This window comes from Teleopsis dalmanni, chromosome X (assembly GCF_002237135.1).
Source record: "Teleopsis dalmanni isolate 2A chromosome X, ASM223713v2, whole genome shotgun sequence".
Lineage (NCBI taxonomy): Eukaryota > Metazoa > Arthropoda > Insecta > Diptera > Diopsidae > Teleopsis > Teleopsis dalmanni.
Window position 1 is genome coordinate 14,248,331 of NC_051848.1, and position 18,789 is coordinate 14,267,119.

Below are 18,789 nucleotides of genomic sequence, written 5' to 3' on the forward strand. Positions count from 1 at the left end.
TTGACTGTATTTGCACTGCAATGAGGCGGGTGTGAGAAACCAGTAGTGCTCTTCAAGCACACAATCTATCTTCGTATGTTTCTCCATTGTTCCAACTCCTAAATCTTTATTAACGTCGTATTTTATGATGTGTAAAATCATCATTGGAAATTATAGTTACCATAGTATATTATCATAGGTCATTATCATGTATATAACATAGGAGTGACCTGACCTTAATGAGTTAGGTATGTTGTTTAAATTTATTTAAGACAGTTTGATACAGTTTTCTTTATTATTGCAGCAATTTTTCAACTTGTCACAACCTATAGCATTACTTAGGTTCTCTTAAAAAACTACATGTTATATTATACAGTCACCTTAAAGCTACAATTTTTTGACTAGTTGTATGATAGGATTGCCATTTTTTTTTAATTTATACATTCTGAACACATTTGTTTTACATTTTTTTTTTTTTGCTAAGAATCTACAAGATCTAATTAATTAAAAATATTTTTTTCAGATGTCTAGTTTCAAAATTGTTTGATGTTTGTCCACGTAGTACAGTGGAAGAAATGGAACAACAGGAAGAGGTACGCGTTGCCTGGGGTACTGGAATAGCAGGTCATGTGGCAGAAAGTGGAGAGCCAGTAAACATACCAGACGCCTATCAGGTTTGTACAAAAAAGATATATTAATTTAGGTTAGGTTAGGTTATACCGGCGATGCCAGGGGGATCCACTTAGGCCTATAGGCTCATATTAATTTAAATTTACATCTTTATATATATTTATATATATATTTAAAATAATTTATTTAATTTAAAATTTATTAGTAAATATATTAGTAAATAAATATTGGTATTAAAATTTTCAAGAAGCAGTCACGTTTCACTTTAACTATCTACACACAACATGCAATGCTTAGAATCTACACACTATTACTTCTATTACTGATACTAGCTAGAAAAAGATGTATATATTCATCCGGATTTTTAATTTTAAGTCTTGTTTACATTATATTATAACTATACATACATTCATATTTTTGTATACATTATTATTATCATTATGCTTTGCTGAAAATGAAAAATATGACAGCTGGTTTATAATAAAAGTAATACCAAGCATCCATATAAGTTATTTAACTTCTAGGTTAAAATCAACTTGTAGACTTAATAAATGATTGTTCACAGTCTGCTAAAGGTCTACATTTGACAATAATATTTGTTAAAAGATTATTTTTTTTATAACATGGCATTCTTATTGAATTCGTCCCAAATTTCTTGTGGACATCCATCTGGCTTGTTACCATTTTCGACAGCCCAAAAGCATCCCAAAATTCCACCTTTCATTTTCTTGCTGTTCTGGCCTATTTTTGGATCTTCTGCAATATTCTGAGCTTCAATAGTGATGGCGTCGTCTTCGTATTGCAATTCTTCTTCGTTTTTCCTCAAAGCCTTCTCTTTCCACTCGTAACCAAACTCATACCTATAATCGCAAACTTCCTAAAATGTATTATATTATAAAAATTATCTTTTTTTTATTTAAATGAGCATACTAAATCTTTTGCAAACGGTTGCCTTGGGCTTATTATACTACTTCGTTTGCTCCAGGTGCCATAATATGATTGCTGTGGATCATCATAGAAATAAAAAAATTTAATACAAGGACCCCTTCTTTTTACACGTTTACATGAATCCTTTTTTACAGAAAACAAGGATTTTATTACTTCTGTCACACTTCCATATGGCCAATTATCATCACCAATACTAATAGCTTCTTGTTTGACTGGACTTTGTGTTATGACTTCCGTCTCATCAACCTAGCAATAAAAGTGATGATATTATTTAAATAATAATTTTGCATAAAGTAGCTAACTTACTTGTTCCTGTTCCTGACATGTAGCTGGGTTATTAGTTATACCTTCCAATTCGTGATCTGATGCCGTTTCTGTTTCTGATGGTAATATTACACTTCCATATGGCCAATTATCATCACCAATACTAATAGCTTCTTGTTTGACTGGACTTTGTGTTATGACTTCCGTCTCATCAACCAAGCAATAAAAGTGATGATATTATTTAAATAATAATTTTGCATAAAGTAGCTAACTTACTTGTTCCTGTTCCTGACATGTAGCTGGGTTATTAGTTATACCTTCCAATTCGTGATCTGATGCCGTTTCTGTTTCTGATGGTAATATTACACTTCCATATGGCCAATTATAATCACCAATACTAATAGCTTCTTGTTTGACTGGACTTTGTGTTATGACTTCCGTCTCATCAACCAAGCAATAAAAGTGATGATATTATTTAAATAATAATTTTGCATAAAGTAGCTAACTTACTTGGTCCTGTTCCTGACATGTAGCTGGGTTATTAGTTATACCTTCCAATTCGTGATCTGATGCCGTTTCTGTTTCTGATGGTAATATTACACTTCCATATGGCCAATTATCATCACCAATACTAATAGCTTCTTGTTTGACTGGACTTTGTGTTATGACTTCCGTCTCATCAACCAAGCAATAAAAGTGATGATATTATTTAAATAATAATTTTGCATAAAGTAGCTAACTTACTTGGTCCTGTTCCTGACATGTAGCTGGGTTATTAGTTATACCTTCCAATTCGTGATCTGATGCCGTTTCTGTTTCTGATGGTAATATTAAATGTAAATCCTCCGGCCACAACTTGTTGGATGTGTCGTCGGCCGAATCGCCATCAACCTAAAAATAAAAACAATAATTTCACTTGAATAATATTTTTACATGAAGTAGCTACTTGGTCTTGCTCTTGATGGTTTTGTAGATTCTCAACATCATTGCACGATTCATTCCCATACTTATGCATTTCGCGTGTGGCTTCGGCTGCTCCTTCAAACGTACCTACTGGTACAAACGGCAGTTTGGTTTGTACCCATATTTTTGCACCTATCGGTTTATTCCGATTAGTATTTAACTCGTTACGTTTCATTTTACGTTTTAGAATATTCGCAGCTCTTTTTGGATTAAATTCTCTGTCACAAACTTTGTTCCTATCGTCAAACTACGACCAAAGCGCGAAATCAAATAAAGTCACACATCGCAAGTATTGCCATATAAAACCATTTTTATGATGTTCCCTACCAAAGAACATCAGACAACGCATTAATGGTTAATTAATATATGCCACTTTAGGACTTTTTTATTGCAACAAATCCACATATTAAAAATATTCTAATATTTTATTGCAATTCTTAGTTGAACTAAAGCTAAAGTAAACTATAAAAAACTATAAAAAAATTTATATTTTTACCTTTATATGTGATGATGTGCTTAAACTTTAGATTTTTTATACGAGTTAGTTTATTTGCTAAAGTAAAGTTTAAGTGTTTACACTTTAATTTTCAAAATTAGTGAACTTAGCGAACTTAAAGAAATAAAAGCGTAAAAGTAAAACAATTTATTTTTTTAATTTGCTTTTCAATCTGATTCACTGTCATATTTCCTCATTGTCTTTGGTTTTTAGTTTCGTATACCAAAACTTCGGTTACGAAAAGCAGAAAACACAACAGCATTTGTTTGCCTCTGTTCGTAATTGGTGGGGAGCAAAGCTAGTTTTACGTGTACCCTTTAGAATAGCAGTAGGTACAACATCGGCGATGTTTGCTTGAATTAAATCAACATCCAGTGGTGTGAATAGGAACACCAGCACTTTTGGAAAATGCGTTGCTATGCACATTCCACTGGCGCATTCTACTTAACGGGATGCGGCACAGCAACGACAAATGCAGGCTGAAGTGAATATCAATAGAAAGGAACAATAACATAATAAGAAAAAACAGAACAAATCAGGTTTCAATTATTTTTTGGTGCGTCATTTGTTGTTGTTCGGCGGCCATTTTTAATGAAATGGAGTATAGCAAACTTTCGCTTAAAAATCTCTTGATGTGCGTTTCTCTAAATTAAAGGCTCAGTTATACGATAGGTAACGTAAGAAATTAATTCAAAGCGAAATGCACAACCAACCAAACCTGCGTATTTGACAGGAACGAATTAAACAAAAACGCTGAACTTTGTTTATTTCGTTCCTATCAAATACGCAGGTTTGGTTTGTTGTGCATTTCGCTTTGAATTAATTTCTTACGTTACGTATCGTCTAACTGAGTCTTAATGCATTGTCGTTCGTGTTGTGATCGTGTTTTTTTTTATTCACGTTTTTGTAGATGTTCTAGGTTTTCTTGATTTTCTAGGAATACACGTGTAATTGTATAAAACGAGATTAAGTGAAATTATTGCGTGAATTTTAATAAACATAATTTTTAGTTGAATCTAAATTTATTATTATACCAAATTACAATAAAATTAATTTAAAACAAATTGATTAATTAAAATTGTTTATTGTAACGTAAAAAGAAGTCAAGTTTTTCGGGAAGCCATACTTTTTTCAATTTTATGAACTGGACTACAACGGGCGTCTTTTCCACATCATAGAAAAGACGACTAGTTTTGAACCTATGCAGCGACGCCATGTCTGGATGCATTGGTTTGAATTAAGGTTGTGGCCTATATATTCGCGTACAAGTACAAGTGTCGTAAACATTATGTATTTGTTGTTATTATTAGAAATCTGTTAAAAAATTGTTAGTGTGACTCTTGGTAAATATGTCAAATATACTTATTAATATTTGTGATATGCAGTATGCTATAATGGACAGATTTTACCAATTAAACAAATCTCCTTACAATACAAATCTTATAGTGTATTTTATAGTGTATTTCGAATTGCCATGACGGCAATATGTGACCCAAAATTTATCGCATGAATTAAGTTTAAGTGGTCAGTCACACTTTTCTTAGTCTTGATTTAAAAAGTTACAAAAAAACTCTTATGACATATGGAATAAAAAATGTCGAACAACAAAAAGGATATTGGAATTTTCAGAACTTGACTTAAGTCTCGAAATAAGCGATAAGCCAGGAATATCTATTGCGAAAGTGTATTTGAAAATGTTAAAAATTTCAAGATCTATTGTTTTATGTAATTATATATGTATGTAGGTATATATTTATGTTAATGTGTGAGCGGCATTATCTGTTCTTCTCTGGAATTGAAAAATGATTAATAATTGTATATTATTAAATAAAGTAATTAAACTCTTTCCTTTCAGGATAAACGTTTCAATTGTGAAATTGACACATTGACTGGCTATCGAACAAAAGCGTTATTGTGCATGCCCATTAAGGACTCCTCAGGCGATGTAATTGGTGTGGCACAAGTCATTAATAAATTAAATGGTGAATGTTTCTCTGAAACAGATGAAAAGGTGTGCAAATATTAAATTAAAATATTTACTACATTATTTTAAAAAAATTAAGTATATTTTTTTTGATTTTGTTATGTTTAAAGCTTATTTTGATTTTGTTGACGTTTTCCTATCAGACATCTGGGTCTCTGACAATAACTAAATTAGTGCGGAACTTGATTTTAAAGATTAATTCCACTCCCTCGTTCTTAAAAAAATTAATTTTTTAAATATTTTTTAAAATTTTTTTTTTCACATTTTAGTTACGAGAAATATTTGAAAAATTTCTCTCTTTGAAAGAGAAAGGGATTTTGGGAGAGCTATACTTAGGGTAAAAATATTAATCTATTTTTAAACGGAACAAATTTATTGAAGAAATGAAATTGTGTCTTTTTCAAATGAATAATTTTTGAATAACCCTTTATCACTTCGATTTTCGAATTTTGACTATTTACAGTCGGACACTCAGATGTCTCGAAGAAAAACGATTTGGTGCACTCCAAGTGGAGCTCTGGACGTCAATACAAATGAAACAATTGACAATCCCAAATTTAACTAAACCTATTAAAAGATCAATAAAGAAACTTTTTTATCGCATAGAAGAATTATAACACATTTTAAGATCGGTGTCTGCTACTTTTTATATTATATAATTTGTTGTTGTTCAGCGGCCTTTCTCAATTAAACAGACTATATTATTTTATAATCTTCTTTATATTTTGTTTGTTTTTGTGATAGGTATTTGCTTCCTATTTACAATTCTGTGGCATCGGCTTACGCAATGCACAACTCTATGAGAAATCTCAATTGGAAGTTAAACGTAATCAAGTGCTGCTGGATCTAGCTCGAATGATATTCGAGGAGCAAAGCACCATTGAGCACATGGTATTCCGTATCCTAACACATATGCAAAGTCTTATACAATGCCAAAGAGTGCAAATATTGCTAGTACATGAAGCGTCCAAAGGTAGCTTCTCGCGTGTGTTCGATTTTGAAGCGAACGATTTGAGCAAAGAAGATTCCACATCACGTACAAGTCCGTATGAATCAAGATTTCCCATTAATATAGGTATAACTGGTTATGTGACTACAACGGGTGAGGTGAGTAATATATAACTGTAATTATAGTACTATACAATAACACTTTATTTATATATATATATATTTCGGTCTATCAGACTGTTAATATACCAAATGCTTATAAAGATGATCGCTTCGATCCAAGAGTTGATGACAATTCCACTTTTAAACACAAATCCATACTATGCATGGCTATTAAGAATTCATTGGGACAAATTATAGGTGTTATACAACTAATAAATAAATTTGATGATTTGGTAAGTTGCGCTAAGGTTTTATTAAAAATTAATATCTCTAAAAATTATTTCATTTTATTTTCCTTCTGCCTTCTTCTATAGAACTTTACCAAAAATGATGAAAACTTTGTTGAAGCATTCGCCATATTCTGCGGCATGGGCATACACAATACTCACATGTATGAGAAAGCTATTGTTGCTATGGCTAAGCAGAGTGTCACCTTGGAAGTATTAAGCTATCATGCATCCGCCACAATTGATGAGGCACATCGGCTGCGGGTGAGTTAAAATAACATTTATATGTGTTACCTTTTGAGGAATTTGCTGATTGATGGCATAATTAGACTTTTTTTGAACACCACTTGTCCATAAAAATGAATCATTGCTTGTCTTATTGTGTAAAAGTTCACAGGCAATCTCCTCTTCTTGGTTTTATAATTGTATTTTTATTCCAATTCTCTGCATGTGAAACCTTCACTTTTAATCTAAATACTTAGGGTTTCGTACTTACGAGAGCAGTTGTTCTAGCTTCTCTATTATTACATCCGGATTCGTTTTATTCACAGATATTTCAGATATTCAACGAATTCTAATGTATGAAAGTCACATTCTTCGCGATATATAAAATTCAAAGTACCATTGCGGAGTTATTCATCCGGAATGGCCGGAATAGGCAACCAACTCCAGCTCATGAATCCCAACCGGAACCTAAACAGCTAATCTGCTTTCAGGATTTCTAGAAAATGTACAATAACAAAAACAACATCTGTTATATTCGTTAAAGTGAAGAATGCTCTGTGAAGATATTTTTTTTCTTTTCTTGTTTTATACCTCTTAAGCACTGTTTCAAAAGAAAATAAATTACATGCTATTAACTAAAAACTAAATACCACCCAAAATCCTAATTTCAAAGAATGTTTAATTTAATGCTTAATTAATCCCTAATCACAAATCTATGCTAAAAATTATTTTTCTTGATTGTACGAAATCAGAAGCGACCAAGAAGGTTGAAGAGAAGGAATAAGAATCAGAAATATTTTTACGTTTAAATAAATGTTAAATACCGCCGTTTTTCTCTTATTCATATTTCCTTCCGGTTTGTTCTTTCCATACCGATAGATTTGTCAGGGGGGGAAGTTTAATTACTCTTACAGTCAAAAGTTAAACACATAATGTCAACAAATAAATTAGACACTGCCTTTTTGTTGGAAAGTATTTCAATATTTAATACATTCAAATTAAATACACAAAAAAAAAAAAAATTAAATTGTGTTCTTGACCATGAAAAACTGCACAAAGAGTCATTTACCGCACATCCTTTTGACCCACTCACAACTGCCAAAACTCACATTTATCTATATACTCCTTGCAGCCCAGATAGCGTTAAACATAATTTATATTAAAGTTATGTTACCCTTGTCCTTCTGTGCTCTCAACAGCAGCCCCTTCGTGTTTCACCCTAACAGCGTTTCCTTTATCTTTTCTTGCTTGTGAAGCCACACAATGGATATTGGTGAGGCTTTACCACAACCAAAATAACAATCCGATTATGTATTTCCATAGCATAATTGAGTCTAAAAATTTTCTTTACATTTTCTTTACAGTCATAATTCCTTATTAGGTCTTATTAGGCCTACACGGATTTCGTTGGCTTTTAGATGTTGGTCACACAATGGCAAAAGGTATTAGCAGCAACTAAAATTGTAGTTCCTTATTAAGCTGATTACGGTCATAATACCGCTGACAATGTTGATAAGCTTAGAGTTTAGTGTTTGGGTGACAAGTAGAAAGATTTATCGCTATTGACTTAACGTCACTTTAATGACTATAAATGCAAATAAGGTTACATCATTGATTCCTTGCCTCCTTATCTGCTTTGACCAGCTTCGTGCTCATTTAGTTAATTATAGTTGTGTTTAGAAAATTTACAAACTCTTTTTCTCGTCGTTATAGATGATATTAGCTTTTTAGTGATTGATACTGATAAAATCTTCCAAAAGAACTAGATAAATTGCGACCAAAACAGATGTTTTATGGCTAACCAAACAGAAGACATTTTGTCTGTTCAACGAAAGTCAAAAATAATTTTGTTAAGACTTATACTTATTGGGAAAGAAGAAGATGATGTGGGGAGGATAACAATACAAAACCATAAAGCTACTTATAAAGTCGCTGAATGAGAATGCTAACCGGAATTGTATTGACGTGTACATACGCAATATAGACCCGGTCTTAAAGTCGACCAAAGAAGAAGTTACAACACTTTTAGTCTAGTATTTACAGTTTAAAGACTAAATCTAAAAATTAAGATGTTCACATAGTATTTTAAAAAAGCTTCGTCCTCTTCGGGATAAAGACGGAATTGTGTAAACTCACTAAAACGTAGGTTACGTTATTATAAACGGAATGGTCTCCTAAGTAATTCGCGCTGGTACCTTGAAGTCGGCTGTGCGAGGTTTCGCCATATGTAGAAATAGTTTAAATATAATATTGTAATGATGTCTTAAATATGTATGTTAGTGGATTGATATCTAATAATAGCTGTAACCTATATGTGGTTACTTTGAAAACAGGAAAATTAATGAATTATGTGATCCTAGTAGCGGCTGGGTCTACATCCTAGATAGGGGAACATCTACATCCGTTGTTATTATAGTTAATTGTATTAACCAAAACAAAAATGAAATTAGCAGATCAACTTCGTTAGTAGTTTCAAACAGGATGAGCTGTTGAGTTGGTCGAACAGACCCAAGTAAATAAGGAGTAAAATATTTAAGTACGGGTATACGTGAGCTATTTAATCATTGTAAAGCTAGGAAACTTTAAAGCATTAGCTATGTTTATTTCTAATTCATAACAATTTGTCAATTTAAACATTAACTTTAATGATTAGTTGTCCGACTCCGGCACGCAGAACTGGATAGCGGAATCGTATTTTATGAGCATATCTGCAATTCCATTGCAAGCGATTTTTCTTTTTAAAACAACTACCGTGATAATCCTAATTGTGTTCCAAAAGCGATCGAGTCTACGACTAGAAGCCACTAAACTATTGCTCCTGGATCTATCCTAAAATGACTTATCGGGATTCTTGCTATGGGAATGAGACAGAAACTGTACTCCTCATCATGTGTCAGTATCTGTTACAGACTAGGATATCATCCTGCACGCAGCTGTTATCCTGCAAAGTAATGGACTTCTCCAAGTTTATAAACTTGTCAGGTCTTTCAATTGAAAGTGACTGCTGCCACAGCAATCCTTCAGGTTTATATATGAACAACGCTTTTCTGTGGTATCAAAACGAGCCTTTAATTGAGGTCAAGTGGGCTTTAGACACAAGGCGTCCACTCTAACTTAACCTAATATCCCATTTTTTACTAAACTTAAATAAATAAGACAAAAGATTATTGAACTATTACTTCATCCGTATTCTCTGCTGCTCTCCTTTTTCGTACACAAAATTATCTGTGATATATTTTCCACTCATTTCTGCAACGAGCATATCCATTGTACTTATTTATTTAACCAGCCCATCCAAGCACACACACTCGTTCTCATCTTCAACTTCATGCGCAAATATGCCTTTTTCTCTCTCTCTCTCTCTGCTTATACTTACTTCCTGCTTACTATGCTTTCTAGAATTTCGTAACTACTCAAGCCGTTGTTCTATAACAACAAGAATTTACACTTTTTTGCTCATAACACTCTTCTTGAAGAGTGTGTGGTTCGCTTACAATTACCGCTACGGCAAATCAACGGCAAATCGTAGTGCACCTTTGATGTCGGATTGACCTGAAACACTCTTCCACCCCACTTGCCTTTTATTGGTTGTGTTTATAATTTTTGCTGTTGTTCTTGAACAAAGACTGGCGGTTGCGGTTGTAAAAGTTAATTGCTGCCAGAACAAAGTTATTTAGCCAATTTCTGTTTACCGTGGTAGGGTGGCCATGGAAACGTGGCTTCTAACGTGAAGTCACAGATACTCGTACAAGTAAAATTGTTTGTTTATTGTTTTTCTTTTGAAATTGAAATTACGTTCAAATACTTGAAAAGGACAATTCTGTTAGCAAGATAAACTAGAAGCATAAATTATTTACGTAGCAGAGGAGGGCTAATTAATTTGAGTTAATATTTCACCTTAATTACTCCGCTTACACAGTTTATTTTTAGGGAAAATTTCCATGTTAAGCTGTTAAAAGGTACTGAAAGTTATTTTAGGAAAATGCTCAAATTGAGGTTTTAAAGTAGCCGACGATATATTTTTGCTTAATATTAAGTAAGTAATAATAAAAAAAAAAGTAAATATAACTTAAGATCTTATTTCTATAGTAAAGGTGGTTCTTAACAGAATTATCCAATACAATATTTTAGGGGTTAGCAAATCCTTCCTAATTTTTTACTTTTCGTTAAAAATTTGCTAAAGTACTTTATGTGCCTAGTGGGATTGCTTTAATAGTAAAAATACTGATAATTCTATTACTCTTTCTATATGTGTTACAAACTTTTCTAAATATCATTAATTTTAATCCTACATAGTTCAAAAACAATTAAGTCAAGTGTTAGAGGAAATATATTTAAATCGTTTGTGTCCACATTAAAAATTCATTGGTCTGGAGAAAGTCTAATAAATAAGAAATATAAAAAAACATTAATTATTTTGGTAATAAAATAGTGAAAAAATAGGTGGAAAATAATTTTTATGAATCAAGAATTTGGGATACAAATAGCAATCCTATTTATATTTAATCTAATCCCGTTCACAACTTCTATCTGAATTCTACTCTCTTGACAGGTATTAAACTAAAGAAGTTAACACCAAAATGTAGAAGCTAACCGGATTCCAGCAGCATATCAAATATTTAAAGTATATGTACCTATGCATATTTTTTATCTATCTGTTATACAGAATCTTTGTAGATCTTTAGGTCAGGTCACAGTAGTCATAATCGTTACAAAGTCATAAAATACGATATAAGGTATTTTTACTTGTCAAGCTTATGTAAAGCCACAACCTGAAAGCATTTGCAATAAATGCATTTTTACTTACTTTGCTTATAGATATTTTGACCGCAATATCCTTCAGACGTCCTTTATGTAGGCAATTAATTCACCGTATTAACTCCAACCTTTAGAATAGCAATATGTGACGAATGAAAATTTGTGTAGGTTTTACCCTCTGTATCTTAGCTCAGAAATTCGAACTTAACCCATTTCGAATTTTTACACTATTGTCACCTCAATGGGACTCACATTGTAATATTATTCAATAAATAGAATAATTGGCCCGTGCGAATAATTGGCCCATGTTACTCGTGGAGTAACATTAGCAAGAGTATATAAATCATGCAATAAATAATGCCTCTACAAATAGAATAATATTGAAATTTAGCAATTAAAAATAAAAATATAATTAATTAATTAAATTATTCTACAGTTGGTTTATGATTTCGTTCTAATATAAACACAGCAAGTGAATTTGTTGATAAAACTTTCACAGCAAATTAACAAAAAGCTCCAGAAAAATGTGCGAACATATAAGTCAAATACGGCTTTGGGTCAGTTGTTAAGGAGCGCTGACTGCTGACTCTGAGCTTTAAATTTGGCAGAGCATGAGTTCGAATCCTGATACTTGAAGTCTCAAAAAAAAATTATTTACGAATAATTAAATACAAGAATTATTTCCAAGACCACTGATGATAAGTATTTGGCAATACTCAAAACAGCTGTATCGTCAGCCAAAAATTCAATTAATTAAAATAATATAAAATGAATTTTTGTTCTTGTAGTTCACTTCTGTTCGGAAAAAATCTCTTTATAGAATAATTCATGCAATATAAAATAGCAGTCCAAAAAAACCTGGATCTATTTGAATATTTCGTTTATATTTACCACATCCGATTGCATTTTACATTCATAACAATTTTCAGTTTAACAGTATAACATTATAAAGTCGGTTTTGTTTTTAAGGATTTAAATTTTTTATTTCGTCTTCATTAAGAGATTTCCTGATTTTAGGAATTCCAATATTAGGAATTCTCCACATTTTGAGTTTTTTTTTTGAGAAGGGTGAGGAGCAGTTGGTCTTCTGAAAAAATGATTATGTACGGGCAGCAGACTTTGTCGCTCCCAGAACCAAAACATATTTCTCTAATTCTGCACTTTCAATATATAATCCTATTTTGAATGTAATTTATATTATTAATAAAACGCAGGCATAGCCGCGGATATATGCTAACATAAAATAAAGACAAACTACTATTTACTTTCTCTCTACAGGCGTTGCGTGTGCCTTCAGCAGCACATTTCCGTTTGCACGATTTCAAATTTGATGATATACATTTTGAAGACGACGATACGTTGAAAGTAAGCGCATTCTTCCAATAACATTAATTAACATTAACATAACACTCTCCACTTCATTCAGGCTTGTCTGCGGATGTTTTTGGATCTCGATTTTGTTGAGCGTTTCCACATAGATTACGAGGTGCTCTGCCGTTGGCTGTTGAGTGTTAAGAAGAATTATCGCAATGTTACTTATCACAATTGGCGACACGCCTTCAATGTAGCTCAGATGATGTTTGCTATCTTAACGGTTTGTAGAGTTTCTCTAATTTTCATTGAATAATAGATTTTTATTAATTAAGATTTATTTTCAAGTTCACTAAATTTCATATCGAATTAATTAACTAATTAACTTAGTTGTAGTTTTATTTGTTGTTGTTGCATTTCATTTAACAATTTTAAGTTAAAATTAGCACTTTTAATTAATCAAAGATTTCCCATCATGGACAGGCGACACAATGGTGGAAGATATTTGGCGAAATTGAATGTTTGGCTTTAATTATCGGCTGTTTGTGTCATGATTTGGATCATCGAGGGACCAATAATTCATTTCAAATTAAGTGAGTAACAGTGCTTGTATAGAACTAAATTCCTAATCTCACATGTAACCTCACTATTTAGAGCTTCTTCACCACTTGCGCAATTATATTCAACATCCACTATGGAACATCATCACTTCGATCAATGCCTGATGATTTTGAATAGTCCTGGAAATCAAATCTTAGGGAATCTCTCATCTGAAGATTATTGCCGTGTTATACATGTACTTGAGGATGCTATTCTGTCTACAGATTTGGCAGTCTACTTTAGGTATGTTATGTTTGTTTTGATTAGACTAATAATACCTTACGAATTGAAAAAAAATGTAATTATTATTTAATTTAGAAAACGTGGTCCATTTCTACAATCGGTGCAAGAGCAGCCCATGAGCTATTGGGTTGCTGATGAGCCCCGCGCTCTATTGCGTGCAATGAGCATGACAGTCTGTGATTTGTCGGCTATCACAAAGCCATGGGAAATTGAAAAACGTGTGGCCGATTTGGTAAGTTCGGAATTTTTCGAACAGGGCGATATGGAGAAGCAGGAACTTAACATAACGCCAATTGTAAGTAAACATATCTGAATAGAATTGATACATTGTAACTGAAATATTAACGTTTATTTTTTTTTAAGGATATCATGAATCGCGAAAAGGAGGATGAATTACCTATGATGCAAGTTGGCTTTATTGAATCTATTTGCTTGCCCATATATGAGGTAGGTTCATATCACTACACTGAAAAATAGGACTTAGTTTAAATGTTTTTTTCAATAAGAAAATTGTTAGAATTACTACTGAAAAATGGTTTCTGCTCTTAAAACATTATAAATAGCCTTTTCTATAGGCACAGATAAAGATAGATTTGACATTCTTAATGGCATGATTACGATTTTTAATGCTACATTTACGATATCCATCCGGGTCTACCATTTTGGTAAATTTGCCTATTCGAAACTTTTTTTACTACTCATGTGTTGAAATATCATAGATTGAGTTTACAGATGTTGTAAACTTATTACAGTGGCTAAACTAGGTGGCGCATTGTAAGTCGATATAGATTATATTTCTAGATGTTTCAAATTGTTTACAGTGACTGCAGTCGATAGCGCATCTTGTTCTTAGTCGTCACTATATGTTAAATAATTGCAGCTTTCTGGAAATTGTAATCATGCCCTCTTTCATTTTAAAAGATTTTATTATTTAGAATAATAAATTTTATTTTATTACAAAAATATCTTTATGTTTACCTTGCAGGCTTTTGCCCATCTCTCTGATAAGTTGGAACCTTTGGTAGAGGGAGTGCGTGATAATCGTGAGCACTGGATTGCATTAGCACAAGAAGTACAAAACAAATCTATATTACCCAATAACGATGATGAAACAATTGCAGATGAAACGCTAAATTCAGTCAGTTTAAGTGAAACAAACACTGAAGTGGCTACCAAAGTAAGTGCTCTTGAAACACAAGAGCAGTTCGTCGATACTATAAATATGAACAATGTTGCAGCAACAGAAAATGCCAAAGTAGATGAAAGCGTTATTGTTAGTGATAATGATGATTCCGAAGTAGAAGAACATCATTCCACTAGTTGTCATTCTTCGGAGTCCAGTCGTGCCTCCACACCACCGCCAACTGGCGACGAAGACAGCGCTCCCAATTCACCAGAGAAACTAGCAACACAGGCAAAACTAATAGCCGCAAATCTAAATAATCTAAATCAAAAGTCGCAAAAGACACGTACTTCCTGCAAATCCTGCGGTTACGTACGGTGCAATTATATGCGCAAAGCGTCATCTCTAAAGAATGCAAATGAATTGTATACACAAAACACACATAAGCTGCTTCAAGCCACGAAAAGTAGCCCAACCTATAGCAAAAGCACACCCTCAATGTCAGTATGTGGCACCGGAATTGGCCAACAGCAGCAGCAGCAGCAGCACCAAATGCAACAACAACACTCGCATCATCATCATCATCACCACCACCATCATCATCAACATCAACACAACACTCATTCTCATACGCATCATCATCACAGTCATGCTCATCATCATCTACACGTTGGCGGTAGCAGTGCAATCGGGGGCAGTGGCGGCATCGGAGGCATCGGAAGTGGTGCCACTGAAAGTGATAAAATACCAAAAATTGTTGGCAAATTGGGTAATCTCGACGGTATGCAGTACTACGCGAATGCAACCTCTTTTGGTGATGCCACAGCCACCAACGGCATCGGCTTCACACCCAATGGCCATATCAATTACCACCTCGCCGGTAATCTGTTGTCGCGCCGACACTCGATGACAAATGGACCAACACCCGCAACACTTACAACAGCTGCATCCATAACCGCTACACAGACGGCCATGTGTGATAAATGAATTACTACTATTTAAGTGCAGAAAATTTTTATTAGTTCGTTAGCTTAAGTAAGAGTCAAGAATCAGTAAAATTAAGGTTTCGCCTAGAACTTCACTGTGCACACTGTTCACTATAAAATATTCACTACTAATTTACATACTATTATATACTATTTATATTTTATTATAATTATTATGAGCAAAACAACAAATCAACAAAACAACAAATCAACAAAACAACAAAACATAAAGTCAATTGAAATGGGAAAACAATTTAATACAAAGAAATTAATTATATTGTAATAATTTTAGTTTATTTTACTATTTGTGTGGTTTAACGATTTTCGAGCACTGATTACGCTGTTCCAACAGTAAAAACACTATAAGAATTATTTAATATAATTAATTCAAATATCTATTTAAATGTAGTCTGTAAAATATTTATAAATAAATGTATAAAATGTATATGTATATCTATATCTATATCTATATCTATATATATAGGAATATGTGTATATAAATATCTATATATATGAAATGTAATATAAATATCTATATAATTGAATATGTATGTATAAATACTTATATATGATATGTATATATTATATTATATCTGTATTATATATTATATAAATATGTATATTTATATATTATTGATTATATATATATATTATATATGATATCTTAAATAAATTTATAAATATATTATATATATTATATCTTATCTGCATATATATATATATATGAATATATATTCTATATATATATATTATATATAATGGTATAAATATATGAATATGAATATGAATATGAATATGAATATGAATATGAATATGAATATGAATATGAATATGAATATGAATATGAATATGATATGAATATGAATATGAATATGAATATGAATATGAATATGAATATGAATATGAATATGAATATGAATATGAATATGAATATGAATATGAATATGATATGAATATGAATATGAATATGAATATGAATATGAATATGAATATGAATATGAATATGAATATGAATATGAATATGAATATGAATAATGAATATGAATATGAATAATGAATATGAATATGAATATGAATATGAATATGAATATGAATATGAATATGAATAAGAATATGAATATGAATATGAATATGAATATGTATATGTATATGTATATGTATATGTATATGTATATGTATATGTATATGTATATGTATATGCATATGTATATGTATATATATATATATATATGATATGTGAATATGTATATTTATATCTTATATATATATGTGCAGATATGCATGTATGTCTAAGTTAAAGTGTAAGTTTTGATTACTTAAGATCGGTCAGATATCCGATCGGAGCTTTTTTGGGAATTGTTTTGCAATGCAGTGCGCACGGACAGACGAAAAAAAAACAAAAAACAAAATAACAAAATTAATATTGAAATCAAGTGCTTAGTTAAATTGCTAAGAATAAATGCAGTATTTATTTATCAATAATTACTTTTTTAATTTTATTTTGTAAAAGTTAATTTAATTAGTTGCAATTTATAATAAATAATAGAACAATTAAAGTTTTAAAAGTTATCACTTAAAATATGCAGTTATGAATTCAGTCGAGCATGTGCCAGAGATGTTCAGCCTGTAACACATTAAGCACATTTGTTTTTGTTGTTGTTGTAGCCCGAACGGATTTATAAAGCAGATAACATTAGAGCACCTAAAAATTGAATACATGGATTAGGATGTGGATACGTTTCGGTATTGTGCGACGTAAGTGCATTATTAAGGAGGAAGATTGGATTGAGAAATGGATGGGATTTAAATTCAAGTCAATCTGGATCAATGCGGAGTGGGTCCAAAGATCGATTGAACTCGAGTTGTTTTTGTTTTTGCATTTGTGTGCAATTGTTTTTGTAATACCCTTTGCTATACGAATTCACAGAACTCAGACATAGAGTTTCGAGCAACCCAGAAAACAGTTTTTGATGGACACAACTGCTATACAAAAAAAAAACATTATCTTTGATTTAATATAGACTACATCGATCATTAACTGTAGTTTTTAAGGCTATATAACAAAAAAGAAGTATGACTGGATTAAAACATAAGCAAATCCGTAATTAAGTTAAGACAGGTTCTTGAAAACTAATTCCATTTACGATAAAAATTTTATTACGAGTGCAGATAGAGTCACTCTTATTTCGGATTTGAAAATGAATTATATTTAAAATTAACATCAATTTCTACGATTCGCTTTATGAAAACTTAACTGTTTCGGTATATCACCTAAAGATAAAACCTATATGACAATAACTTTTCGAGAGTATTTAAAATTCAAAAACTCTGACACGTTTAGTTATTATTGTTAAGAGGAATGATGCTATACTACCACGACTTTTAAGATCTTATAAGTTAATCCACATCATTTAAGACTATTGACAAATCTATCAATGTATCTTGGTTCAAGAACCCTGCCCACAATCGATTTAATGAAAGTCGAATGAAGGAACTGAACCTGTAACTACAAGGCACGAGCACATAAGATAAATGACAACACCTTTCTTCTTCGTTGCATCTCTTTCTCACTTCGTGTGAAGAAAACATCGATCGACACCTATTGCTTTAGAAATAAAATCAATGGAATCGAAATTCAGTCCTCTATACCGAATCAGTGTCATACTCGAAACCATCGTTGCAACTCAACAAGGTAATGAACTGGGTTGCGGCTGACAACTCTAGGGATTAAAAGCGTATCTTTGGAGCTTTGTCGATTTATAACTCTACCTCCTTGATGTAGTAAAGTTTCTTCAAATAAGCTCAAGCTTAGTTCAACTGTACCAGTCATTTTTTGATTCCCTATTCCACGTCATTTCTCTTCACTATTTCCTCTCATATCTTGCTTTCCTCTTATAATGCTTTCCATGTTCAGAAGTGCTGATATAACAGTATTAACAGCA

General features: G+C 31.9%; 2 protein-coding genes across 7 annotated transcripts in view; one reads left to right on the forward strand and one right to left on the reverse strand.

The window, feature by feature from the left end:
- LOC119689341 (dual 3',5'-cyclic-AMP and -GMP phosphodiesterase 11) overlaps positions 1-16,031 on the forward strand; it is a 135,026-nt gene extending 118,995 nt beyond the window's left edge. For 4 of the 5 annotated variants that reach the window (XM_038104156.1, XM_038104155.1, XM_038104157.1 and 1 more), the window contains 12 exons: positions 503-653; positions 5,136-5,291; positions 6,009-6,371; positions 6,449-6,607; positions 6,689-6,865; positions 12,863-12,949; positions 13,011-13,178; positions 13,361-13,488; positions 13,550-13,738; positions 13,814-14,033; positions 14,102-14,185; positions 14,724-16,031. In XM_038104156.1, coding sequence (XP_037960084.1) covers positions 503-653; positions 5,136-5,291; positions 6,009-6,371; positions 6,449-6,607; positions 6,689-6,865; positions 12,863-12,949; positions 13,011-13,178; positions 13,361-13,488; positions 13,550-13,738; positions 13,814-14,033; positions 14,102-14,185; positions 14,724-15,848 — 3,007 coding nt within the window. In that variant the 3' untranslated portion in view covers positions 15,849-16,031. The remainder of the gene's footprint in view (positions 1-502; positions 654-5,135; positions 5,292-6,008; positions 6,372-6,448; positions 6,608-6,688; positions 6,866-12,862; positions 12,950-13,010; positions 13,179-13,360; positions 13,489-13,549; positions 13,739-13,813; positions 14,034-14,101; positions 14,186-14,723) is intronic. The other variant, XM_038104154.1, reaches the window with a different exon arrangement.
- Positions 1,059-3,053, reverse strand: LOC119689342. Of its 2 annotated transcripts, none has more exons than XM_038104159.1 (7): positions 2,768-3,053; positions 2,566-2,712; positions 2,332-2,496; positions 2,098-2,262; positions 1,864-2,028; positions 1,540-1,794; positions 1,059-1,486 (listed from the first exon to the last, which is right to left on the reverse strand). In XM_038104159.1, exons 1-7 carry the CDS (start codon positions 2,957-2,959, stop codon positions 1,226-1,228), a joined length of 1,350 nt encoding a protein of 449 aa, XP_037960087.1. In that variant the 5' UTR covers positions 2,960-3,053; the 3' UTR covers positions 1,059-1,225. The 2 variants fall into 2 exon arrangements, with proteins under 2 accessions (XP_037960087.1, XP_037960086.1); XM_038104158.1 differs by having other exon boundaries at positions 1,540-1,803.
- Positions 16,032-18,789: the final 2,758 nt, after the last annotated feature.

Coding starts and splice junctions, on each gene's coding strand:
- LOC119689342 (XM_038104158.1), bottom strand. CDS start 2,959: ATGAAACGTAACGAGTTAAATACTAATCGGAATAAACCGATAGGTGCA. Junction 2,713..2,767: donor ACCATCAAGAGCAAGACCAA/GTAGCTACTTCA, acceptor TTTTATTTTTAG/GTTGATGGCGATTCGGCCGA. Junction 1,487..1,539: donor AACCGTTTGCAAAAGATTTA/GTATGCTCATTT, acceptor AATACATTTTAG/GAAGTTTGCGATTATAGGTA.